The sequence below is a fragment of the Saimiri boliviensis genome, chromosome 4, assembly GCF_048565385.1.
Source record: "Saimiri boliviensis isolate mSaiBol1 chromosome 4, mSaiBol1.pri, whole genome shotgun sequence".
NCBI lineage: Eukaryota > Metazoa > Chordata > Mammalia > Primates > Cebidae > Saimiri > Saimiri boliviensis.
In genome coordinates, this window is record NC_133452.1 from 52,125,171 (window position 1) to 52,152,279 (window position 27,109).

General features: G+C 37.7%; 1 protein-coding gene across 7 annotated transcripts in view; it reads left to right on the top strand.

Annotated features, from left to right (window-relative positions):
* The window catches only part of ROS1 (ROS proto-oncogene 1, receptor tyrosine kinase), a 128,755-nt gene that overhangs the window by 14,729 nt on the left and 86,917 nt on the right, over positions 1–27,109 (top strand). For 5 of the 7 annotated variants that reach the window (XR_012517199.1, XM_039467903.2, XM_039467904.2 and 2 more), the window contains exons 5-17: positions 927–987; positions 4,542–4,690; positions 5,413–5,551; positions 11,787–11,988; positions 12,638–12,714; positions 14,163–14,285; positions 14,556–14,740; positions 15,553–15,650; positions 19,535–20,031; positions 21,364–21,576; positions 22,356–22,466; positions 23,497–23,675; positions 25,779–25,970. Coding sequence is in view for 6 of the 7 variants with exons in the window: in XM_039467903.2 (XP_039323837.2) it covers positions 927–987; positions 4,542–4,690; positions 5,413–5,551; positions 11,787–11,988; positions 12,638–12,714; positions 14,163–14,285; positions 14,556–14,740; positions 15,553–15,650; positions 19,535–20,031; positions 21,364–21,576; positions 22,356–22,466; positions 23,497–23,675; positions 25,779–25,970 (2,226 nt within the window). In the remaining variant the exon portion in view is untranslated. Of the gene's footprint in view, positions 1–926; positions 988–4,541; positions 4,691–5,412; positions 5,552–11,786; positions 11,989–12,637; positions 12,715–14,162; positions 14,286–14,555; positions 14,741–15,552; positions 15,651–19,534; positions 20,032–21,321; positions 21,577–22,355; positions 22,467–23,496; positions 23,676–25,778; positions 25,971–27,109 lie in introns of all 7 variants that reach the window. The other 2 variants (XM_010349304.3, XM_074397572.1) reach the window with 2 other exon arrangements.

A 27,109-nucleotide genomic window follows, 5' to 3' on the forward strand; every position in this document is an offset into this window, starting at 1 on the left:
TTAATGCATCTGTTAAGAGTTGCAGGAAATTTGTGTTGCAGTCATCAAATTGTGTACTGTATTTTTCAATAATGAGATAAAATGTAAACATCGTTAAGTTTTCATAGATTTGAAAACTCAACCTTGGTATAAAGATATTCATTAAAATGTTCAGCTACTATATAAATTTATAATCAATGTTTAATTTTCCAAGGAAGACCAGGATATATAAAATAAATAGGTAATCCCTAAGCATCATTTTAGTCTAAAGTTTTAGGTTTTAAGCTCATGAAAACATCGACCAAGTTGGCAGGCACATAATTGTACTGCTGAGTTCAGTGTTTTTTCAACCTATATGACATGATCCATTAGAAGGTCATCAAATCAATTCAGCAAATCAAGAGTCACATTAAACAAAATGAAAAAATAGAATAGAATAGCATTGAACATATAAGAGCACATCACAGACAAGGGATTTCTTTTGAAGAAAAGGAAAATGTTCTAAAATTAGATCGTGGTGATTATTGCACAACTCTGTGACTATTCTAACAGCACTGAACTGTGTACTTTGAATAAGTGAGTTTATGGTGGGTGAATATATCTCAATAAAACTTCTAAAATGGAAGGAAAAGTAAGGATTGTTTCAGGAATCTTTTTTTCCAACATGTATGTGTGTACTAAGCTGTTTTGTTAAATTACTTTTTGTTACAGAGCATGGTCAAAAGTTTGGGAAGTGCCAGTCTAGCAAGTGGGAATTTTACTGCAGTAGAAATAGTTTACATAAAGATGCACTTGTGTATTAGGCAGTCTGATTTCAAAGATTTGCTTACATATTAGGCAAAGATATACTTGCATGTTAGGCATTCAGATTTCAAAATTTAATTGAAGCTTATTAGGAAAACCAGTAACAAGGATGCCCTCACTGGCATGTTACCTGTCTTTCACAGTGGGAATCATGTGAGGTTGGCTGCAGCAGTGCAGAAGGTGCATATGAAGAGGAAGTACTGGGTAAGAGGACACACACGACTTTAAAAAAATAGTCTACACCACTTTAGTGACTTGTACTTATGTAAAGATAATGAAACACCTCTCAAAATCTCTTGACTTCTGCATCTCAGTATGATAAAAAAATACACAGAGAATTCAATAATTTCAAATGTAGAGGCCATTCCGACAAAAGACTCAGCAAGATTCTTCTTTCAGAACAAAACAGAGGAAACAGTACATGACTAATATTTAGGACCAGATTTTGTCCTCAAGTTCAGTAGGTATACTCACTTCTATCTTAATGACAAGATAATATATATCCTGAGCAGACTTGATGTCAGGGAATGCCACTGTTTTAATGAATGGAAAGTATAGGCATATTGTATTGAATGTACCTTCCATCATTAAGCTAACAGTTATCCAGTAGAGTGCCTATTGTGTGAAAGACTCTCCAAAAGGCCCTAGAAATTTGTAAAATGTATAGAAGCTAGGCTTTTTGGTGTTAGATTTTGAGCAAGTAGGGGGTTTGGGTGTTTATCAGCTCCCTCTGCCTGATTTCAAAGTAGGTTGGGCATGTCAAACTGGCCTTGCCTTAGTGTATTAATTCTCCAGTAGTTTCTTAAAGGCCAGTGCTTTGATAAGTCATATCTTGGATGTCAGCAGATAGCATTCCTGAATTCCCTAGGGCATCCTCCCACCAAGAGGTAGACAGTTCCGTTAAGTCTTAGAGATGATTGGTTCTTCCATACGTTGTAGTCCTTGACTCAGTGGCTTGTTCCTTGTTCACAGTGGCTGATAGAATTTGGAAGGGAAATCTTATCTTGCTGTTCTGATTTTCTTCTGCCCTTTAGTGTCCCACGAAAGATACCCTAGACATTTCTGTGGAGAGGTAGTAATATTACATTCTTTTTCTGTGTCATGAGAATTAGCTGTGGATAAAATTTATATTTTATGGTTTTCCCGCTGGGTACTGATGTGCTCCAGGCCATTACAGCAATCCCATAGGTAGCCATGGAGTAGTTTAAACACTCAAGAGAAACATAAGGAGAGGTGAAATCTGTTGGATGGTGATATCCAATCTGATCCTAAGGTTAGAGGAGTTGTGCAGTGCCCAACAGGTACACAGGTCCCATTAGGATGCAATTATTTTTATTTAAGGATGAAATAAATAAACAGTTTTATCTTTCAATTTCTTATTTGTTTCAATTATCTTTCAATTTCTTATTTGTTTCAAATATCTACCAAATTGTGAGATACTAGCAATTAATATCAAATTGTTAATCAATTTGGTATTAACACATACTTATTAAGTTAATACTACTTAAAAAAATGGAACTGTTCTCCAGAGACTTCTTTTGGTTCAGAGAACCAAAAAAAATTTCTGAGAAACTAAGGATACCAGAACTGAGGAAGTATGAAATCTTTTATTTACATTCCTTTATTTTTTTCTAAAATTATATTACCAACTTAATTATACAATTCTGTTAGAATACAAGTGTAATCAATGCTTTATTTTTAGTTTCTCATTGGTAATGGATCAGTGTCTATGTACCACTAACAAATGAGATGTACCAAGTTAAAATAGAGGCATTTGTACTTAGAGACCATATCTGTAGTCTGTTAGAACAAATCATTTTGTTCATGATCCTAAGATTTTACTTGTCTTCAACACATCCGATTCCTGAGTCCTTTATCTGTAGGTTTGCCATATTCATTTTACATATCTCCCATACCCCCTTTCACATGATGGAAAATGATAATAGCTAATAACATATTAAAATGAATAAATATGTATTTGTATATACAAATGTATATGTGCATATATATGTATGTGTGTGTGTATATATGTATATACATATATGAGAGAGAGACAGAGTCTCGCTCTATCACCCAGGCTAGAATATAGTGGCACAGTCACAGCACACTATAACCTCAAACTCCTGAGCTCAAGCAAACCTCCTGCCTCAGCCTCCTGAGTAGTTATGTATGAGCCACCATACCTGGCCAAAAATAGCTATATTTTACTAGACATTTATGAGTTGACTACTTATTTATTCATATGTATCAGCTCCTTTTGTCCTCAGAGTTATACATACTATTATTAACCTCATTTTACAGGTGAGAAAATTGAGGCACAAAGTTTATACATTTGCTTGAGGCTGCATAGCTGGTAAGGGATATTTCTGGAATTATAACCCAGGTGCCTGGTAACAGAGCCTTTTCCAACCCACTCTGCCATATATTGAAAATAGGATGGAGCTCAGTCTAGCTTCCCTTTTTCTTTTGGTTCTTCTTTGCCTTGATAATTTAGCATAAACTACTTTACCTTTTTAAAATATGTATCACCATGGCTTTGAAATATGTCTATATTTAGCTATGATACTTACATTTACTTGTACTTATATAACTGATCACTTCTGCCAGTTCTCAACTTTTGTTTCTGATGCCTCCTGGTTATTTTTTTCTCACTCTGCTGACAACCCCATCACTGGACTCCTCTTCAGGATGTCCACAGCATACTCTAATTCCTGGTACTGAGAGTCTCATAACAAGAAAGGGAAGAAAAGTGGGGCTGTGCTTTGCTTGTTCAGTTATAATAGCCAAAAATTAACTCTAAAAAGAAGAATCAGCAGAGAAGGGTTGTGCTAGGTCCCTTTGTGGGCTAGGTCCTCAGATGGCAATGACTCTGATTTTTCTGGATTACAGAGTATGGACTTTAATTGGTCTATGCTTGGCGTCTGTAGTGATAAGAACTGTATCGATTTTCTCTTAACCAGAAAGACTGAGATCCTGGGAGTTTGTATTTAGCCATTTTAAGTTCCCTACCAAATTTACCATGCTTTCTCAACCAGAGTGCTGATTTTGTTTCCAGAAAAGAAAGCTAAAGCATTAAACTCATCACAATTTTGGAAAAATATAAAAAGTAAAGTAAAATAATTTCATCCCAGTGGGATGTACCACTCAGAAGCCTAGCCCTTAGTACGATGCCTGGTAAGCAGCACCTCAGAAATATGTGCTGCCAATTGTAATATGTCTAATGTTTAGATGTCCTGAAATATTTTATAATGTGAAACAGCTGATCACAGAATCCTTTGGAGTAAAGGCAATTGCTTTGTATGTATAAAAATAATTTGTTGTTAAGATGCACAGCAATAGTAGAATTAGAGTATAAAATTTCAGAAATATGTTGGGGTACATATCCCATGATAATGGATGGTTCTGTTCTGCCACAGCTGTGCTCTGAGCACTGTCTCCCCTCGCTTGTAAGAGAGTGATATTGTAAGAGAAAACTGGACAGATCAGAATGCGCTGTGTCATCTGCCTATAAAATCAAAATCAGAACAAAAAAAAAAGACGATGTTCAAAGATAATAGTAAATTCTGTAGAAGAAAAGGTTGAGAGACTGATTTTTAAAAATAAATTGAATATGCATACCATTGATTATTCAGGTGAGTTATTGTGGCAAAATGCAGTTTTAGCAAGAGAACATGAAGAGCCCTAGATGAGACAGGCACACACTCTCTTGCTCTGATGAACACGAGTGCATAGTGAGTGAAATCTTGTTTTCTCCCCAGAAAATGCAGATCGTCCAACTGCACCCTTTGCTTCTTCCATTGGAAGCTACAATATGACATTACGATGGAAATCTGCCAACTTCTCTGGAGTAAAATACATCATTCAGTGGAAATATGCACAATTTCTGGGAAGCTGGACTTACACTAAGGTATGAAAGGCTGCCTTTGTACCTAAACCGAGACCGATCCCTATTTTTAAAAGCACCAAATTATTACTTACAGTTATAGGCATAAAGGCCTTCTAGAAAAGATTCAAGCATGAGATGGATGGTTGGATTAGATGAAATTTAATCTCAGCCACTCTGTAACATGTTAATGCTAAGCCTTAACATTAAGGCTTATTTTATAAGGAAAATATAATATGTATTTTATAAGGAAAATATAATATTGGACATATGTGCTATTCCTTCAGTATAGCATCACATAACTATTCTTCCCATTAGTCATTATCTGCCCATCCCAGCTAAAATGAGTCCAGGCGGGATAGAGGGCAGAAGAAAGATTTGCATGGGGGCTGTTGCAGTTTAGAAGTACTGTCTATGGTGGTCATCCAGGACTCTGCCTTTTAGGAAAACATGAGAAAGTTTAGAAAGAAAAACAGTCCCAAGACACTATGTGTACTAACATAGAAAAATATAAGTCCTTCAGGTAAATGCCAAATAATTGAATCTGTAATTTTGCTATTTTGAAGGAGACAATTTCTCAGTGAATTCTGCACACTGATATCTGAATGGCTTAGCTCTAAGCTCCAGGCCTCTATTTTGTCTTCTCTGGAAAGCCATCCATCTTCTACAAATTTATCTGTGCTCTTGAGTCCCATTGTGAGGTGGTAATTCTGTGTATGCTGATTATTGATCACTCATTGATCTAGACTGTGTCCAAGCTGTCCTGTGTGGTTAAAGCCCTGCACCCCTTCACGGAGTACATTTTCCGAGTGGCGTGGATCTTCACAGCGCAGCTTCAGCTCTACTCTCCTCCAAGTCCCAGCTACAGGACTCATCCTCATGGAGGTATGTTATGCACACATTGCTTATGAAAAGACATAATTCCAAAGCTTTGATTTAGTTTTTATTTTAAACAATGAAACAAAACTATTCCTTCCTATTAATTGATCCATTCAACAATTGGGTACATAAGTATGTGCCAGGTAGTATTCTAGGTACTCACAATATGTTTATTATCAAAACACACAATGATGCCTGCTCTTGTGGAGCTCACTTTTTTTCTTCTTTTGAGACAGATTCTTGCTCTGTTGCTGAAGCTGGTATACAGTGGTGCGATCTTGGCTCACTGCAACCTCCACCTCCTGGCTTCAAGTGGTTTTCCTGCCTCAGCCTCCCCAGTAGCTGGGACTCAGGCATGTACCACCATGCCTGGCTAATGTTGTGTATTTTTAGTAGAAACAGGGTTTTGCCATGCTGGCCAGGCTGATCCCGTACTCCTGACCTCAAATGATCTGACCGCCTTGGCCTGCCAAAGTGCTGGGATTACAGGTGTCAGCCACCTCGCCCGGCTGGAGCTCATATTTTGGTGGAAGAGAAATATTCTTCAATAAACATAAGAAATAAATAAAGTATGTTATAAGTGGGATGGTGCCATGTGCTATAGTAAGAATAATAATTTGAGCAGATTTGTCCTTTAGGGGACTGGAAATGAAGAGTAAGGAGGGAAGGAGAGGCCAGTGGCAGTATGAAATATGGCCAGAATGAGCTTCAGTGAGATGGCAGGGTAAAGTTTGAGCAAAGACTAAAAGGAGGCAAGGAAGTCAGCCAGAAAGCTATCTCAGATAGAGAGTTCCAGGCAGAGGGCTGGCCTATGTGGAAGACCTAAGGCAAAAACATCCTTGGCCTGATCAAGGAGCAGCTAGGAGGCCCATGTGGCTGAACCAGAGTGAAGGAGGCAGAGGAATAACAACTAAGATCAGAGAGGTGGTGGGGGCCAGATCCCAGTCTACCTCAGGGACCTTGGTAAGGACTGTGGCTTTTATTCTGGAAGGAGAGTCACTACAAGGTTTTGAGGAAAAGAGTGGCATGATCTAATGAGACCTGCCTTATACATTAAAAGATTACTGGCTGCTGTGTGGAGAATGAACTCTGGGGTATGGGAGGAAGCAAGAAGAACTTGTAGAAAGCTTAGCAGTGACCCAGGTGAGAGGCCCAGGGTAGAAGTGGTGTGGTATAGATATGTTTAGATTCTGTTTTTATTTCCTGATATAATTTTAGTCTTTTATTGCCTAGGTTATAAACTTCTTTGGCTGTAGAAAAAATAACATCTGTAAAAAATTCACTTCCTTTTTTTTTTTTACTGGAAAGGTGGTTATTTTTTGTATTATATTTTTAGTATCATTGAAAAGAAGATTGGACAGTTTTTTCATTCATTCAAGTAGTAATCAAGGACCTATATACACCAAACATTGTTCTTGCATTCCAGCTAGGGAAGATAGTTAGATAAGTAATTAAGCAAAAGTATTTGTTGGGTCATGAGAAAACCCAATGAATAGCACCCTTCTTATTCTGAGTACTGGACCAATGGAAGATAAAAAACAAAAATGGCCAGAAGATGGCTGCAGAAGTATCAGTATTATTTCTGATAAAGATTAAATTGGATGATGATAGACTTTAAAACAACCCACTTAAGAGAAGGTTTGAGTCTGCTGAGCAGACATGGCTGCTTCTTGCTGAGTTTGTTAAACAGGGCAGGATAAGGAGACCAAATTACTTCTCTCAAGACCTCTGAATCATCACCGCCACCCTAGAGAGAACCAAGGCTCCTGCTACTAAGCAGGTATTTATCCTTCTCTAAGGGGCAGAGTGAGGTAGGGTAAGAAGCAGAAATAGTTACACAAAATTCATGGGTTGATATAACATGAGGAATGAGGAAGCATCTCACCAAACATTACAGTGTAATTTCACATAGAAGTGAGTGCTAAGAATAAAAGTAAAGTATGCTAATAATAGAGAATAACTGGGGAGGGAACTTGGGCTGGTTGGGGAAGAGCTGCTTTGAATGACATGAGACAAAAAGACATGCAAATATCCAAGAATGTGTTTTCCAGGAAGAGGTATGAGCAAGGACAGAGAGCCTGCCACGGCAATAAGCTGGGTGTACTGAGGATGGCCTTGAGTGGCTGGGGCACCATGAGTCTGGTGGAAAGTAGGAGGTGGGATATGACAGGTAGCCAGAGGCTTGGTCACATGGGGCAATACTGACCCTGATAAGGAGTACAGATTTTATTCTAAGTGTGACAGAATGTCTTTGGAGAGTTCTAAGCAAAGGAAAGACTGGTTCATGTTTTAAAACTTTCAATCTGGCTGTTGCATGGAGAACAGACTGGGAGGGTGGAAGGAGGGCCAGGGAAGCCGGGGAGCTGTTAGGAGGCCAAGCAAGTCAGGCTTGATTTGGTGATGGCTCTGTCAAGGATGATCATGGGAAAAGGGGAAAAGGTTTGTCATATATTTTGAAGATTGAGCTGTTGGGGTTGCTGAACGGATTTGGTCAGGAAGATGGGAAAATCAAACTTGCTAACTTAGGCTTTCAGTCTGAATACCTGAGTATCATCATTTACGGAGACAGGAACAAGGGTAAAGGAGGAGGGGCTTTCCTAGAGAAGATCAACAGTTCTGTTCCAGCCAAGTAAAATTTGGATGTCTATTGGATATCCCAGTGGAATTGCTGAGGAAGCAATGAAATGAATGGATATGGAACTCAGGAGGTAGGTTGAAGGTATCTACACTACCAGTTTAGGAGTTATCCACATAGAGATGTGATTCAAATCATAGGCCTGGAGGCAACATGCTAAACGTGAATGTGTTAGAAAAAAGGAGAATATCAAGGTGTCAGCCTGGGGCCCCCCAATATTTGGTTGCCGGGAAGAAGAGGATGGACAGCAAAGGACACTGAGAAGGAGATATTTGGGAGCTTGTGGTATCTCAAAGCCAAGTGATGAAAGTGTTTCAAAAATGAAGGTGATTGAGTATGACACAGTGACATTATCTCTGGAAAGCAACAAAAAGCTTTTTGTCTGCTAGATTCCTGCTTCCCCACTTTCCCATCCTTCACACAGAATGTTGCCCTAGCAGAATATAACTTTACCTTAGCTGCTGTCCTCTGAATACTAATATATCCTTAGAGCAATTCTAGCTCTACGTAAATGTTATCGTTCTCTTGTTCAAAATACACTCATGGGCTATCTATGGATCATGGATACTGACTTTAAAAAGCTTACTTTCATGTGGAAGAGATAAAGCACACGCCTAATTAACTCCACAATAAGGTAATGCTTGATTAAACTCACAGAAAAGGTACTGACAAATTCCCATGGAAGTTTAGAAGAGGGAAATATTATTTCTGAAATGAAATATCTGAAGAAATCTCTCTGGAGGAAGTTTCGTTTGTTGAGTTAGACATGAGATGAGGAGAGACAAGGACAGGTGCAGGTGTCTGTGTGATCAGAGTTATCAAGATTTGATTCTAAGGCGTGGAGGGAAAACAGTATTTCGTCTGCTGGAAGCATAGGATACAGGAAGAAAAACAGTGAGAATAACATTGGGAAGGCAGACTAGGTACAGATTACCAAGAATATAAAATGTCCTGGCTAAGGAGTTTGTATTTTATCTAGAACATAGTTAGGAGTTGTGGGAGGTTTTAAAGCAGAGCAGTAATTGCTTCACATCCTTCTCAAAAAGAAAATATTGGCAACTGCACATAGAATAGATTGAGAGAATGAAAGAGATTTGCAAGTACAGGGGAAGAGACCAGCTTGGAGACTACTATAATATTTTAAGATTTTATCAAAACTGCTTTTTAAAAACAGAATACATGTTGGGGTATTCTCTGACTTATTATTTTGAAGATGTGACTTCCACACCGGGAAAAGGATTCCAGCCAGAAGCAACTTGCCTTAGAGGAAGGCAAATGCTGGGGCAGACACTAAGGAAGAGTTGTCTGGTGCCTTCACCCCCAGAGTTAGCGGAGGCAACCCAGGAAGACTAGCTTTGGGCTGGATGCCTTAACCCTCAGTTCTGGAGATGCGCCTATGTGCAGAGAGCCTCAGGCTGATCTAGGCCTTGGACCTAAGCAGAGCCAAGCAGCCAATGAAGTTGGTTGGGGCATTTACCCCCTTCCCTCATGAGTGCTCTCTCTTTGCTTGTCAGATCTCAGGGTTTGTGTGGCCACCTCTGCTGATTATTCTGATATTCTTGCTAAGAACCTCAGATCAGACCTTGGCCTAGGACCGTGTTTGAAATTTTCCATATCAGGGTAGAATGAATTCTTTCTGTTCCAAACAATGCCACATGTTATCCAACAGTTTGGGAACATTTTCTGGTGCTAGAGAAATAACCATGCAGATACAATGGCTGGGCAAATTAAAATAGTGAAAGCAACTTTTGCTGTCCATTTCTGAGCCTTTCTCCTGGATAAGCAAGCTCACATACCCTCTGTGTCTTCTAGACCCTATGGATGTCCTTCTTATGGATAGCATCTCATGTTTCTGATTCTATCTCACTTTTCTAGTTACATCAAAACTTAGATACTATCTGTATTATGTTAATTGCCTCATAGTCCTATTCTCTTTTAGCTATGAGAATGACATGATTTTAAATTATGCTATTGCCTTTTTTTTTTTTTTTTTTTTTTTTTTGAGATGAGGTCTCACTCTGTCACCCAGGCTGGAGTGCAGTGGCACAATCTCAGCTCACTACAACCCCTGCCTCCAGGGTTCAAGTGATTCTTGTGCCTCAGCCTCCCGAGTAGCTGGGATTACAGGCATATGCCACCATGCCTGGCTAATTTTTGTAATTTTAGTAGAGATGGGTTTTTGCCATGTAGGCCAGGCTGATCTCAAACGCCTAGCCTCAAGTGATTGGCCCACCTCAGCCTCCTAAAGTTCTGGGATTACAGGCATGAACCACTGCAAGTGGCCTAAATGGCACTATTGTGTTTTAACTGAGTCCTTTCAGAAAATAACTTCTTAGTGAAGATGAGTGATTGCCGGGCAGGGGATACCAGCATTTCAGGGAAGATTTTTGTTTTGTTTTGTTTTGGTGGGGAAGACCTGGACAATCATCACATCTTGCCATGTAGGTGACATTTAACTTGCTTCAACAGTAGCAGGTCACATTTGGGCATTGACCCTAATGGCTTAAATTTTGACATTCTGATTCTATTATAATTCCATGGGAGAAATTTATTTCCTCCCTGTTTATCATGGTGATTGACTACATGGAGCCAAAGAGTGATGCAATGACGCTTGTGTTTGCTGAAAATTAGCCTGAGAGTTGGAGAGGAATTACATCAGAGAAAGGCTGAGAGAGCAATTAAGAGGGCTTTTAAAAGTCAGTGGCGATGCAGAGCATTTGCCAAAAGTGTTCAGAGGGAGAGAAGTCTACTCAAGAGCAGAATGACTTCCAATTGTGTCTTTCTATGGAAAGAGGAAATAAGAGTGTGGTTTCAGGGGTTTGGGTTTGAAAAGTAGATGGTGACACAGATGGAAGCTAGGCTGTCAGATCATTTGCTATCCTTTCTTTTTACACTTAAGTAGCTTCTGGGGACTGTGTGTGAATGCTCAGTCATTTCATACAGGCTCCTTTAATTCCTTTGCAAGGGCAGGGGTGCTGAAGCTCAGTCAGCATGGATTTCCAGGACCTGAGAACTGGGATAAGGAAAGTGTAGTCTGAATCATTAGAGCCGATGCCAACAAAATTGAAGCTGATGGTTCAAATTCCAGCTTATCTGAACCCACATCTCTAGCTGGAACCAGAAAGGCTATCCCAAGTGAGTGAAAAGGCCTCAGATGGACTTTTTTTTTTTTGAAAAAAAAAAAAAAAAAAAAAAAAAAAAACAAAAAAAACCCAAAAACTCATGTCGATCATTGACTCCAGTTTTGGTCAGATTTTCCTTTTTTTCCTAAACTGGTTCCATCCCATGTTTCAACTCATTTAAGTCTCTAGAGATTTCTGATGACTTTTTTTTTTTAAAGAACTGTTATTGTATTTGTATATTACTATATTTAATTTTACTTCATTAATTAGAAGTGAGGAAAGTAACATTTGAAAGAGCCTCTTGAGAAAGGAGCTAACTGGTTTAGACATCTTACCACCTTTCCTCTGTCACATATTTTGAATATTAACACAATTATTATATTTCCATTAATTATTTTTTAAAACAAGACTTTTTAAAATCTCATTTTTAAAACATCACACTTGCACATTTTTCTGTTCACTTTGTTACCATTGTCTCTTCCAGTTCCTGAAACTGCACCTTTGATTGGGAATATTGAGAGCTCAAGTCCCAACACTGTGGAAGTCAGCTGGGATCCACCTCAATTCCCAGGTGGACCTATTTTGGGTTATAACTTAAGGCTGATCAGCAAACATCAAAAATTAGATGCAGGGACACAGAGAACGAGTTTCCAGTTTTACTCCACGTTACCAAATACTATCTACAGGTAAGAATTAAGTGAGGCAGAGGAAAATGTAACCAGCATGGCTGCAGGTATGATAATTATTTAAGAAATATGTCTGTCAAGTAGTTTAAATGTACTTTGAGAAGTGCCACTGACTCCATGGTGTTGGACTGAAGTCATTGTGGTTTTCCTCAAGCTTATATGCTTATTAGATTATAGCATCCTAAGCAAAAACTTCTCAAGTGTTTCTCTTATATACAGAGCATGCTTATAAACATGGGCTAATGAAGACATCATAAACACATGAATGTAAAATTTTCATTGAATCCAGTATGAAAAAAGTAAGGAGGTGGAGTTCTGTTTAGGTGTTTTTCTTAACCACCAGGGGAATTATTTTATTATTGTTAGCTATTCTAGCATTTACTAAGGCCTCTTTAAATTTGGAGAAGAATGGGGGTCGTGCAGATAACAGAGTTCAGCATCTGACCTCCATGACCCTGAACTGTTTTAGGGGAATGCAAACAAGGATGTGATTGATGGTCATTTTAGTGCTGAGCAGTGGTAGCACGTAACTAGACCCATGCATTGCCACATCATCCTTTAAATAGAAATGTTATTGCTCCTTCTATTTTTGTCTCATGTTCACACCATGCCATGTGAAACACATCTCTCCAAATTGTTTTTGGAATAGGTTTTCTGTTGCAGCAGTAAATGAAGTTGGTGAGGGTCCAGAAGCAGAATCTAGTATTACCACTTCATCTTCAGCAGGTATGGCTTAGGCTTGCTTCTTTAGCTACACAGGAATGAGGGTGGCAAGGGTGGTTTCAGAGCCAGGTCACCTGGTAGACCTCAAGACTCACCTCTTCTGCCCAAATGAGTATTATTTTTTGGGTACTTGATAAGTTTTCAATTTAAATGAACCTAAGTATTTAATGAATTGAAGGAAGTGGTTAGATTTAAAGTTTTAATATTAGAATTTGGGAATTAAAAATCAGAATTAAAAGTTCGGGTTTTAAAAAAATGGCCTCAAATCTTTGGTTTCAGTTGAAATTACTAGTGTTTGTGACTCACATTTACTCACTTAGGGGATACATATAACTTTTCTGTCCTAATCCCTATTTTACATTATTTATAATTATTTAATATATATCAGACATCATTTTTCCAGTATCTTTGTTTTTAAATATGTCCAGACTTTAAGATTTATCTTTTACTATATGAGTATTCAATCTGCCAAAGTATCTTTTGTTATCATTTTGTAAGCACTCTTTTTTTTTTTGGCTTTGGTGTTTTAATGATTACCTCAAGAGACTGAATACTTACGGTATGATATATGTGTGAGCAAAATAATAAATGAAAATGCTTTCTAAGAAGTACTGGAAATTTGGGGGAAAACTAGTAAAATATTTTTAAGAACATGCAAAGATTCAGAATTCTAGGAGTCTGTTTCTATTTTTACTAGAACCCTATTTGCTGACTCGTCTGCCCCTTACTCTAATCTGTACATGCCTGTGCCAAAGGATATTGAATGTCATCTATCATCAGCCTTTGTTTTTTTTAGCTGTTCCTAGACTCTAGGAAGGGAGAGGTATTTTTATTATGTCAGAAGCACACCCAAAGGGTGAGTTAAATATAAAGCAGAGTTGAGGTTGTTGTTACTGTGATTATTGCATAACATTCACTAAATACCCTAAAAATGTACACCCTGCATCAGTCTCCACTTGAACAGGTCATCAAGCAGAGTTCTGCAACATCCAAACACCCTTCCTCTAAGGACCTTTCTTCTATCCCAAAGGGAAAGATACTGAAGATAATACAGAGATAACCAGTGTCTGTTTATATACGTGTGTTATACATAACCCACTCTGGTCTGGGGTGGACCACTTCCACCGAGCCAATTCTCATGGCTGAAAATAATGAGCTGAGCTGGGGCAAGACTGTTGTGAAGAGTGATACAGCACATGATGTCATGTCTGGGTTATTTAGGGGCATATGTATATAAATCCTATTTGATTGTTACTGTACTTCCCACCTCCAGTCATAAAATAATGTGGATTATACCACAGATGCAATTCCCCACTGTCTTTGGAGAAAATTTGACCAGCCTCTTTCAAGCACTAGTCCCCTTGCTTTGAAGGGTAATATTGATCTTTTTTGTGTGTGTTAGTGTACCTGTGGTTGGTCTACCTGTCTGCAAATCATGTTGTTGTTTTCAGTTCAAGAAGAGGAACAGTGGCTCTTTTTATCCAGAAAAACTTCTCTAAGAAAGAGATCTTTAAAACATTTAGTAGATGAAGCACATTGCCTTCAGTTGGATGCTATATATCATAATATTACAGGTCAGTATGATAGTGAGAAATAATTTCTTAGTGTGCAAAAAAAGATTCTAAAAGAAGTACTTCTAGAATAAAAGACAATTTTTGAATGTTTCTAGACATATTCTCTTAATATCCTAATAATATTAGAAGAAATTAGAAGAATATTTTCTTTTAAAATAAAAGACTTCTATTTTAATTTATTAAACATTAAATAAATAAATTCTCATTCATATAAGTTTTTTGTCCTGGTTGTTATATAATAATGAATGTGCACTTGCATTGCTTTTCTAGGAATATCAGTTGATGTCCACCAGCAAATTGTTTATTTCTCTGAAGGAACCTTCATATGGGTGAAGAAGGCTGCCAACATGTCTGATGTGTCTGACCTGAGAATTTTCTACAGAGGTTCAGGGTTAATTTCTTCTATTTCCATAGACTGGCTTTATCAAAGAATGTATTTCATCATGGATAAACTGGTTAGTCTGAGAAGTTAAAGAGGAATGGTGATAGGTAGTGCTACTGATATGCACATCTTGGTATATTTAATATTAAATACAATTCTCTTATTCAATAAATTCTCAAGTATTTACTATGCTTTATGTACTAGGTTATCAATGAATCATAGATCTGGCCTATAGGAGGGTATAGACTTTACCTCACCTTTATTCATAATTTTTTAGAGTCATGAGTTCATACTAAAGATAATTCATCTTCCATAAGACAGTGGTGGTACCTGTGTTATCATTAGGTAATACTGCCAGTCATAATAAAAGCCAAACATTTAAAATTATATCATAACCAGAGGGAAATTTAGTAGTTCTCCACAAATACAGTAGTACTGAAATTTTTGGAAGACAGTTTTTTTTTTTGTTGTTGTTGTTGTTGTTTAGTTGCATAAGGATTATTTTGAGCTGATGAAGACACACAGTATTGACATGTTTCAAATTCTATTTCTTTGGAAGGTACAGGCACATCGCAATAAGCAACAGCCATTGCTATGGTTAGAAGCCCATAAACTTAAATATAGCTTAAGTGTTAAAAATAGTCGAATGCCTCTACAAGCCAGGGAATAGGCATTTTTATTGCATTGATGTCAATAATATATAAGCTCATTCGGATATAGGATATAAAACTGCCGTTTAAGGGCTTTTTTGTTTGTTTGTCTTGGACAGTGCTTGTTGCCTAGTACAATGCCAAGCACAGAACAGATCCTTGGGGATACTTGTTGGCTGAATTGAATGCTATACAGATGGATGCTAATCCTACTGGTATATTTTTTATGTCTTAGGTGTGTGTCTGTGATTTAAAGAACTGCTCAAACATCGAGGAAATTACTCCACCTTCTATTAGTACACCTCAAAAAATTGTGGCTGATTCATACAATGGGTAAGTGTTAGCCTTGTAAAAATGAATTCTCTTCCATTGGCAATAAATAGTTTTTGAGAAACTTGCTAAAGAAACATTGTAGTACTAGATGAGCCTATCTATGCATCTTACTTTAAGTAAATTTAATTACATTCAGGCAAATTTTTCATTTGGTAGAGCCAGGAGGAAAATTTTTTTCAAACATAAATCAACTCCTCTAAAGTAATTTCTTTTTCCTTCATGGCCAAATATGGGCACATGGGAAAGACTTGTCTCAGAGTCAGGGACCTGGGTTCTAGTCCTGAATTTGCCACTTCTTTACGGTGGAACTCAGAGTCTCATTGCCCCCCTCAGTACTACCTGTGAGATGCCCCTTTATTGCACCTGTTCCTTTTGCTAAGCCATTCAGCTTTAGTTCACTCCTCTGGTCTGGTTCTTACAACTATCAAGAGTCTTCTTAATAAGAAAGCTACTAGCATCCACCTTAGGAGACAGGAACTGATAGCTCTGCTTCCTACCCACAAATGAAATGGACACATTGTACCGCAGTGCTGTTAAATTGCAGTAGTACCTCAAGAAAGTAACATCATGTCTGTGACCGTTGGTTTATCATTCCATATAGGGAAGGTAAATAATACTTACCCAGTTGGATTATTTTGAGGACAAAATGAGATATTCATTGTGAATGTATTTTGTGAACTCCAAAGATATATGAATGTGAAGGATAAACACATAGAAAGTTATTTTGGGGTTATTATTTCTCAGATATGACCAGATAACATTAGTAACCAATAGACAAAGCCCATATTTGCAAGAGTAAATTTTTTTTGTTCCTGTAGGAATAAAGTTGCTTTCATTTTGAATGAAAAAAAAAAATACAGCTCATAACATGTTTTTCACAAATAAAGCCTTCTTAAAAAAGATTGTTCATTATTGATTTTAAAATCAAGCTTTCTATTCCTATCCATTCACAATTTACTAAGGATTTATTCTAACTTCTTGGGTTTAAGTGAATTACTGAATTATGGGATATTTCAAAACGCTTTGTGATGTAGGACAAGGATCCTCTGGATCTTATTATTTTCATTTGTAAAGGTCTGCGGTCCTATGAAATGTAACTTTGTTATTGACACACAAAATGACTCATTCTGATGATAATGAATTTCACCAACTAATCAATCATTCAAATGAGATCAGTGAGGTCTTCAGTGGCTCTTTTTTTCCATTAGGATAAAATGGGTTTGTGCTTATATTTTGCAATGTGACTAGAAATGATAATAATAATTAGTATTTATACTTAATGTGTGTTTCTAAGTGTATTATGTCCAATAATTCATTTAATTTGTATTCAACGATATGAAATAAGTACTTGTATTATCCTAGTTTCTAGATAAGGAAAGGGAAACACAGGTTGATTCAGTAATTGTCCAAGATAATAGAGCTGTTTTGTGATGGAACCAGTGGAAAAAGTGGAACCAGACAGGCCCTGGAACAAGAAGTTTTGCTACAGGACTTCTTGCTCCACGGCTTGTCTTCTAACCATCTCTCCATACCATGATAGGAGAGTTTCTGTAAAAATCAGCATGTACCTTTTAGCAATAGTTTGTGTACAGTGGTCCTAACGGACAGCAAATGTGTGAAACAGTGTATTTTCCTGGTATTAGAAATATTTTTCCCCATGCTGTTCTTTTTGCACTGCTGAATTATCTCCTCACTGAGGTCAGACTTACTGTAAACCTCTGCTCTTCTTCCTACCACCACTTCCCCATCTTCCTTCCACCCCAGCTTTTCCTCCTCACTCTGTCCTCCTCTTCCAATGCACCAAATCTCTTCACCTACTATTTTTCTTTTTCTTCCTCCCTGCTTCAATATGATAATTGTAATCTTTACCACAGATATTTTTCCTTTTATCTACTCTGATATTTCTCCAAATTCCATTAACAATTTTGAATTTGGGAAACAAAAGCAGAAAATTAAGAACCAAGCTGTTTTTGCTTTTTGCCTGCTACAATCCTTCCTCAGGGAAAAGAATAGCTTCTTATCTCAAAATGGAACTTATATCTTGACATTATTCTAGCATAGGAGTTTTGAAAAAGTTGATAAAGATTTGGAATAGACATCAAGGGAAATTAGAGCGGAACTAAACAAGGACAAGGAAAATGATTTGACAGTTGTGATGAGAGGTTGGAATGCTGCCAGTCCTTGGGGTTGGGATAAGAAGAATTTATCAAAGTATACTTCTGTTAGCACCTGTCTCCATAATCACAAATTGTAAATTAGCTACATCCATATTAATGGTTTTGTATTTTGGTTAAAACGTTATTTATGTATTTCATTGTTAATGAAGTATTTTGGTGGTATGTTTGCTTTTTCATTATTAAAATAACCTGCCTCATTACTGTGAGGTTTGACTTTAAACTAGATGTGCTTCTCTAAATCTTTCATTGGCTTCTTTCTCCTGATTGCTGGGTGGTCCCGCTTCAGTCTTGTGTGGGGTATTTCTTTGTGGTTTATAAAATGGTAGCTCTATTGCCTGAATCAATTGTAGATTTAAAAAACTAGCCCACTGCAAATGCAAAGTAGTCATGCTAGATTGTTATGGCAAAATGATAACTGTGCAACTAAAAATGGCTTAAATGTTTTGCTTTCTTCCTTTTATCACTCAGAATGCATGAGAAAAATTTACTGATAAAATTAGACTTAAGGATGTGTGTTTTTTGGAGGAAGGTATTTTATAATAAATACCATATTTAGCCATGTGATTTCTATATAGTATGTTTTTCTTTAAAAATTTGAAAGACCATTCCTGGCCAGACATGGTGGCTCATGCCTGTAATCTCAGCACACTGGGAAGCCAAGGTGGGGAGATCACTTGAGCCCAGGAATTCAGGACTAGCCTGGGCAATATGGTGACACACTGTCTCCACAAAAAATACAAAAATTAGCCCAGTGCAGTGGCACACCTGTGGTTCCAGCTACTTGGGAGACTGAGGTGTGGGAGGATCACTTGAACCCAGTAGGTTGAGACTGTAGTGAGCTGTGATTACATCACTGCACTCCAGCCTGGGTGACAGAATAAGACATTGTCTCAAAAAAAAAAAAAAAAAAAAAAAAGAGACCCTTTCTGTTTTTGAATTTTTTGATTCCTTAAAAAAAGAACAGAAGGCCAAACACCGTATGTTCTCACTCATAGGCAGGTGTTGAACAACGAGAACACGTGAACTCAGGGAGAGGAGCATCACACACTGGGGGCAGTTGGGTGGGGGTAGGGGAGAGACAGTGGTGGGTGGGGAGGAAGGGAAGGGTAGGGAGGGATAACATGGGGAGAAATGCCAGATATAGTATGTACCTAAAGTAAAATAAGTAAATTAAAAAGAAGTCACTTGTAGTAATTAAGAGACTATGCATTAGAAGTGAGGCTGATTTTTTGTATTTTTAGTAGAGATGGGGTTTCACCATGTTGACCAGCACAGTCTCGATCTCTTGACCTCGTGATCCACCCGCCTTGGCCTCAATTAGCTGGGCATGGTGGCGCGTGCCTGTAATCCCAGCTACTCAGGAGGCTGAGGCAGGAGAATTGCCTGAACCCAGGAGGCAGAGGTTGCGGTAAGCTGAGATCGCGCCATTGGACTCCAGCCTGAGTAACAAGAGTGAAACTCCATCTCAAAAAAAAAAAAAAAAAAAAAAAAAAAAAGAAGTGAGGCTGAAATTTGTTAATGTTCCAACTTGTAACAAACAAATAGAGTATATCTTAGGTAATTACATTTTTGCATCTTGGACAATCCCATACTTAGCAACATCAGAGATACGTAGTTCTGATTGTGCAACGGAATAAAGCAATTAGCCGAGGTTACTCACCCACCTTTGCATTGAATCTCATGAGGTTTTTTTTGTTCCTATGTCAGGTATGTCTTTTACCTTCTGAGAGATGGCATATATAGAGTAGACCTTCCAGTGCCATCTACCCAGTGTGCAGAAGCTGTGCGTATTGTGGAGAGTTGCACGTTAAAGGACTTTGCAATCAAGCCACAGTCCAAGCGAATCATTTACTTCAATGACACCGCCCAAGTCTTCATGTCAACATTTCTAGATGGCTCTGCTTCCCATATCATCCTACCTCACATCCCCATTGCTAATGTGAAAAGCTTTGCTTGTGAAAACAATGACTTCCTTGTCACAAATGGCAAGGTCATTTTCCAACAGGATGCCTTGTCTTTTAATGAGTTCATCGTGGGATGTGACCTCAGCCACATAGAAGAATTTGGGTTTGGTAACTTGGTCATCTTTGGCTCGTCCTCCCAGCCACACCCTCTGCCAGGCCGCCCGCAGGAGCTTTCACTGCTGTTTGGCTCTCACCAGGCTCTTGTTCAATGGAAGCCTCCTGCCCTTGCCATAGGAGCCAGTGAGTGCTCTGTCCCCAGGGTGGTTACTGGCCTTGCTGGAATAAGAGGAAGGCTTGAACTGCTTGGCGTTATGATTCAATTTTGAGAGCCCTAGTGTTTATTTAGTCATCAACCAGAAGCAGCTACTTGGCTTACAAAAAAGTTTATACATTTGTTCTGCATTTATTAGTTTTACATTACGAGAGTATCTATGTTTTCTATGTATATCCCAGTAGAATAATTTGAACATTTATTGAGTGTCTGCTAAGAACCAGGCACTGACATTCTAGTCGGGACAAATAGCCAGGGAGATAGAATGCTTGGGTTGAGATTTTTTGTGCCACTGAAAGCTTGCATGAATTTGAGCAATTCCCTGAAACTCTCTGGACTTGAATCTCCATCTCTAGAGAGAGGTAGTGTGTGTGGTGGGTAAACAGGTGGGCTCTGGAGTCAGCCTGGATGGATTCAAATGCTTGTCTTGCCATTTGTTGACAGAATGACCCTGGGCAAGTAAGCCACTCTGTGCCTCAGTTTCTACAACTGGAAAAGGGGAATATTTATTATATCTTTTGATGGAACTGTCACACAGATAAAATTAAAATACATAAGTAGAGCCCTTAGAATAGTATCTTGCACAAAGGTCAGCAAAATTTTTCTGTAAAGGAAAGGCCAGATAGTAAATATTTTTCTTTACTTTGTGGATCAGATGGTCCCTGTCATAGCTACTCAACTCTGCCATTATAGTGTGAAGACAGCCTTAGATAACATGTAAATGAATAACTGCGGCTGTGTTCCAGTACAACTTTGTTTACAGGAACAGGGGGCCAGGCTTGGCCTGTGAGTGGAGTTTGCCAACCTCTGGTCCCCTAGATAATAGTAAGTATTTAGCAAACATTGGCTGTTTTTTTGCTTTAGAACAAAGTTAATTATGTATGTTTGCTGCAGATCTCAAAGATGGCTGAGAATGAAGAGGTGATTTTTTTTCTTGATTGCACTTCTTGGAGGAAGGCACTATACAAACGGTGGTAATTACCTTAGAGATTCATCATTAAGAATTTTTTATTAAGAGCCTGATTATATCTGTTATTGTTGTAGAGAACCCCTCTGACAATTATATGCAGCAAGCGTGTAGCTTTGACTGAAGGACAGTCCTATTTGTTGGGAATGCTGTCTTCTTCAATGCGGCACGGCCTCATCAATAAACTATCCCTGGTGATTATCAGGGTAGCAGATACTGCTGCTCAGTTGCTCTCCCATTTGAGATGAGGCTGTAGGTGAATTTATTGAGAATCCTTGGTTTGCCCTTACAGCTGTTATCCCGATCAGTGATATTGTTGAACTCTTTGAATTAGGCCCTTCTGCCTGGCAGAACTGGACCTATGAGGTGAAAGTATCCACCCAAGACCCTCCTGAAGTCACTCATATTTTCTTGAACGTAAGTGGAACCATGCTGAATGTACCTGAACTGCAGAGTGCTACAAAATACAGGGTTTCCGTGAGAGCAAGTTCTCCAAAGGGGCCAGGCCCCTGGTCAGAGCCTTCAGTGGGTACCACCCTGGTGCCAGGTGAGAAAATGTTCTGGATTTACGGAGTGACTCTCACAAAATGAGACATAGCTGAGTGTCCTTTAAATTTCCTTGCTTTGGGTATAAAGGAATTAGAATGAGGGTGTATTGACCTCTTGAGTCTGTGTTTGAGTAAACACATACTGAGTATGTATTTATTTTCTGAGATTAGGAAAGCAAATAAAGCATTGTGTGATATTTAATTAGTGTTTCTAACCTGCCACTTTAAAATTTCCAAGATATTTTTAGGAAACACTATAATTGATTCTTTATGGGTTTCTTTTTTCTCATGGTTTATCAAGCAGTGGTGTTCCTGAACTCTGAAGGTCTTGCTGAGAGAAGTTGAGGGCCTGTGAATTATGTTGAATTCCATTCTCTTGGCTAAAAAGGAATGGAAAGATGACTATATCATTTCTGCTGCTATTGCAAAATTGTTTCTGGGTGCTCTGAATGAGACCATGACAAACAGTAGCCAACGCTACCTCAAAAAAAATTCTGCAATGATCAAGGCACTGTCACAGAGGCAATCTCACCATGCATTTTTCTTCAAGTTTCAAAAATTTATGTGAAAATCAGAGTGTGTTTAATGGGATCATTCTTGTTACACAGATCCTTTTATACAATTACTCATATCCTTTTATAGAACTTTTCAAAGTGTTGACGTTCTTTTACTTTATAAAGAAAATCTTAAGATATAAGATGTAGACATAAGTATATAAGGTATCTTTAAAGAGTTTGCTTTTTGTGATGTTTCTTTTAATTTCTTTTTTACCCAACAGCTACTGAGCCACCATTTATCATGGCTGTGAAAGAAGATGGGCTTTGGAGTAAACCATTAAATAGCTTTGGCCCAGGAGAGTTCTTATCTTCTGATATAGGAAATGTATCAGGTAAACACCAAGTCCTCTGTTCACTTGGATGACAGATTTCTACTCTTAAAACTTCCTACGTCATTCAATAAAGCAAAAGAATAGGGTATTTTGGTATTAGGTCAATAGTGAAAGGAAAAATATGATTGAACTCTACTGCCAGTGATTCTTTTAGGAAAATGTCAGTTCTTAAATAGTAATGGTATTTATTAAGTCACAAAATGTGAGGTTGTTTCTAGTTTTCTGCCCACCAGCAAGGCTTTGATATAATGCTCACATATTAATCTACCAAAGTTGTCTCATATTAACAGCCTACCTATCTTGTTCCATGGAGACAGTTATACTTAAAGATAATTTACTATGAGTTTGCTAGAAGACAGGAGCAGAAATTGCTGCATAGAGTTCTGAATAAGGTGTAAGGAACAATTGGTTGACAAAGAGGATTATTAAGTAATAAATGGGTAATTTGCTTGGAAGGCATTAGAAGGAAGAAGACTTCATTCTAGGGTGGCATAAAAGTGATCTTGCCTGAAGATGACATCTTCCATAGTTATCTGACTGTTTATTGATTTATTTGACCATTTAAAGTACAACAGCGTTTCGGACTAACAGGAGCCAGTTGCAGGTAATGTAGCATCAGTGAAGAGAATGCCACTTTGGCGTTGGCTGAGTCTGGGCTCCGTCTCAATATATGTGTGAGCCCTCAGGCAGAACACATGCTCTCACCTTGTCTCAGGTTTACCATCTCAAATGGAGATAATTCCTACTTTATAACTTTATTTTGGGAATTAAGTGAGATCTGCAAAGTGCCTGGGACAATATTTGGCAAATAGGAGATGCTTGATGTGTATTAGTTGTTCTGCCCAGTTCCAGGAGTTAAGATTTTGGGATAACATTACTGAAGTATTCTTGACAGATCCTTAAAGTTCTAGTGAATATATATCAGTGTGTTCTTTAAAATTATGTTGAGGTGCAGATGTGATTTATTGACTCAGCATGTTTTTGTTGGTATGTGTGAAAATTAACTGCTAATAATTCACTTTGTTTTGAGACATGGATTGGTATAACAACAGCCTCTACTACAGTGACACGAAAGGTGATGTTTTTGTGTGGCTGCTGAATGGGACAGATATCTCAGAGAATTATCGCCTACCCAGCATTGCAGGAGCAGGGGCTTTAGCTTTCGAGTGGCTGGGCCACTTTCTCTACTGGGCTGGAAAGACAAATGTGGTGAGTTAAAACATGGCATTCTGGATGCTCTAGAACAATACTTACTTCAGCGACTTGCAAACCAATTTCATTTAAAAAAATATTTGTGTACCACTTGTGTTATTATCTATTTCATGTTTATCTTTAACCAACTCATTTAAGAATATATATTTTTTTGAGACATAGTTTTACCCTACCACCCAGGCTGGAGTGCAGTGGCGTGATCTCAGCTCAGTGCAAACTCTGCCTCCCAAGTAACTGGGATTGCAGGCATGTGTCACCACGCCTGAATAGTTTTTGTATTTTCAGTGGAGACAGGGTTTCAACATGTTGGCCAAACTGGTCTTGAACTCCTGACCTCAAGTGATCTGCCTGCTTCCATGTCCCACCGTGCTGGGATTACAGGCATGAGTCACCACACCTGGCCCCATATCCCTTTTAAAATGGGTTTTTGTGTAAATTAAATTTGTTATCACCATTTGTTGAACTAGTTCTTTTTTTCCCCAAGAACAGTTTAAAATAAATACATAAACATGCTCACCTGAGGGTTGGTGTCTTGGCAGGAACATGGCATGCTCCAAAGTTATTCAAGGAAACTAAATAAAGAGACATTTTCAAAGTCTAGGGAAAATGAACAAATGATGATGAAACATCCTCACGGTTTGCAAGTGTGTGAAGATATAAGTCTAGGTTTGAAGTGGCCAGAGGAAGAAGTGGAAAAATCTGGTGATGGCTGTGACTATAGGAGAGTATCTGATATGAACTGTGACTTTAGGCACAGAAGCCAGCCGCTATCGAGATGCATGGTTTGGCAAGGAGACAGCTAAAGGAATAAGAACCCTTACCCCTCTTTCCCCCTGCCCTCTGATCTGCCAGTGCTTCCATTGGCTGAACCTCACCAGAAGCCAGACAACAACCCATCAGCCTAGCAGATGAAGTCCACAGATGTCGTCCTCTTGTGGGGCACTGAGTAGGATGGAGTAGCGTGGAGATTAGACCTAGAGGCAAAATAAAGACATCCAGCACACCTGTGGAGTGATATACTTTGAAGAGAAAGCTGATGGTTAGTGCCAAGAACATTGGCTTCACAGATCAAGAAATGTGGTATTGAAATCATTTTTAATCAGGAAAGTGCTTGCTGTCCATTCATTTATTTGTCCAGCAATCATTTGTCTACCACCAATGTGTTGAAAGCCTTGAAAGAAGGCAAAGTAGGTGAATATAAAATAAATAGCCAACATGTCCTTTATTGTGTAGAGTTCAGAGATTTTTTGTCATTTCCAGTGTTGTGCAGCCATCATCAGTTGTCCCTGCTCTTCTGATGAGACAAAATACATACATGAAATAAAGAAGCATATGAAGCAATGTATTTAGAGACAAAGCAATATGGTATAATCTGAATTCATAAGTGCCAAAGATGTGCAAGTAGAATGAAATTGAGTGGGGTTAGTCAGAGAATGCTACCTCAAATGAGTTAGTTTAAAAATACTTTTGAAAAAGGAAATGTAAGAGTGGGCATAAAAACCAGTTTTAAGTATTTTTAAAAATTTCTGATAAAAGTGTTTAACTCCAGGACAAATTGTTTAACTTTAACCCACTTTACCTGTGAAAAAATAGGGAATAGAAATCCTTTCCTAGTTTAATGTGAAGACTACAGGAGTTTATATTTTAAATATAAAAGAAGTACAGTGCCCGGCACATTATTGGTACTCAGTAATGAAATATTAGGGAACTATACTGATAGAGAAGAGCAGGAGAGCTGTCATCATTTATAAGGACATATACATCTTTTTTTGGGAGTCTAATCAAATGTATTCTTATCTAGCAGTGTTTACATTGTCTGCACATATAATTAGGAATAGCAGTCATTTTTATGCAAAATAAATTTACTTCCCTTCTCTTTGGAGGCATGTAAAGAGATAAGCCCCATTAGGGCAGGTGCCATGCCTATTTGCTTGTTGCTGTGTTTCCAAGACTTAACACTACTCAGCATATAGTTCCAATAACTATTTGTGGTTGAATGAATGGATTAATCAAGCAATTTATTAATGATTGCAATAAACTATTTAGAAATAACAATATCACTTGAAAGCCATTAACTGACCATACAATTATGCTTTTTAGATACAAAGGCAGTCTATGTTGACAGGACACACAGACATTGTGACCCATGTGAAGCTGTTGGTGAATGACATGGTTGTGGATTCAGTTGGTGGATATCTCTACTGGACCACACTCTATTCAGTGGAAAGCACCAGACTAAATGGGGAAAGTTCCCTTATACTACAGGCACAGCCTTGGTTCTCTGAAAAAAAGGTGACAAATGAAAAGATCTGACCATTTAGTAATACTATATAACTCTATAGTTATGATAATACTGTCTCTTGCTTATTGTGAGTAGTTAAGGCAGACTTCTAAAAAAATACTGTGTTGGTAAGACCTTGGTATAACAAAGATTTCTTTTATTTGAAAAACAAACAAACAAAAAGCCTTATTTGATGGTCATAATTGATTATGTAAGTTCAAATACACTATGAGGATTTTTTCAGTTTGCTTTATTTTGAGTGAACCCAACTTAAAAACATTTTAATTTATTACTGTTTGTATAGTCTTAAGGACTTCTGTTGAATATTTTAGAGCTTCGAATCAGGTGGTGATTAGGCATTTTACTATTTTCAATCAGTTTTGGGTACTGACTGTTCTAAAAACTGTTTCTAAAAACCTAGGCAAATTATTTGACTTCTCTGTATCTCTTTCCTTATCTGAAAAATGGAACTATTAACTATTATTCTACTTTTAGGATTGTTATAAAGATTATATGAGATAATTCATGAGAAGGAGTGGGAATAGTTCCAGGTACAATGTACATGCTCAGTAATTATTATTACTCAACCTGCAAAATATGCTTGATGTAGGAATGTTTCTAAAGCAAATGTTATTTTTACTTCTTCAGCTTCTGCAAGCAATACCTATTTTTCTTGAACCTGTTTACCCACTAGGTATTTTTTTCCGATTACAATAGTGACATAGTTCTATTGTAGAAAACTTGAAAATTGCAGAAATGCATTAAGAATAAATAAATTATTCACACTACTTCTACCTAATACATCTTTTAAAATTTTCTTATTTTTTCTGATTTTAAGTCATTTTTTTCTGCAGAGTTAAAATATACATAATACAGATTACCAGATAATTTTTAAAATATCTACATATTTATATACATATGAACTAATCGTTGAGTCACTTAATCTCCAATTCCAATAACATATATGGGCCTTAAATTTCCCAGGATACTTACAGATCATGATTTGCATTACATGGATTATAACACAGACATTTAAAAGAGAGAGAAATTTATGCACTATATCCATAGATTAATCATTCTTGTCAAATAATAAAAAGGTCCCTTAATTCTATCTTGGAGTCACTTGAATCTGAATACCAAGAAAACATAT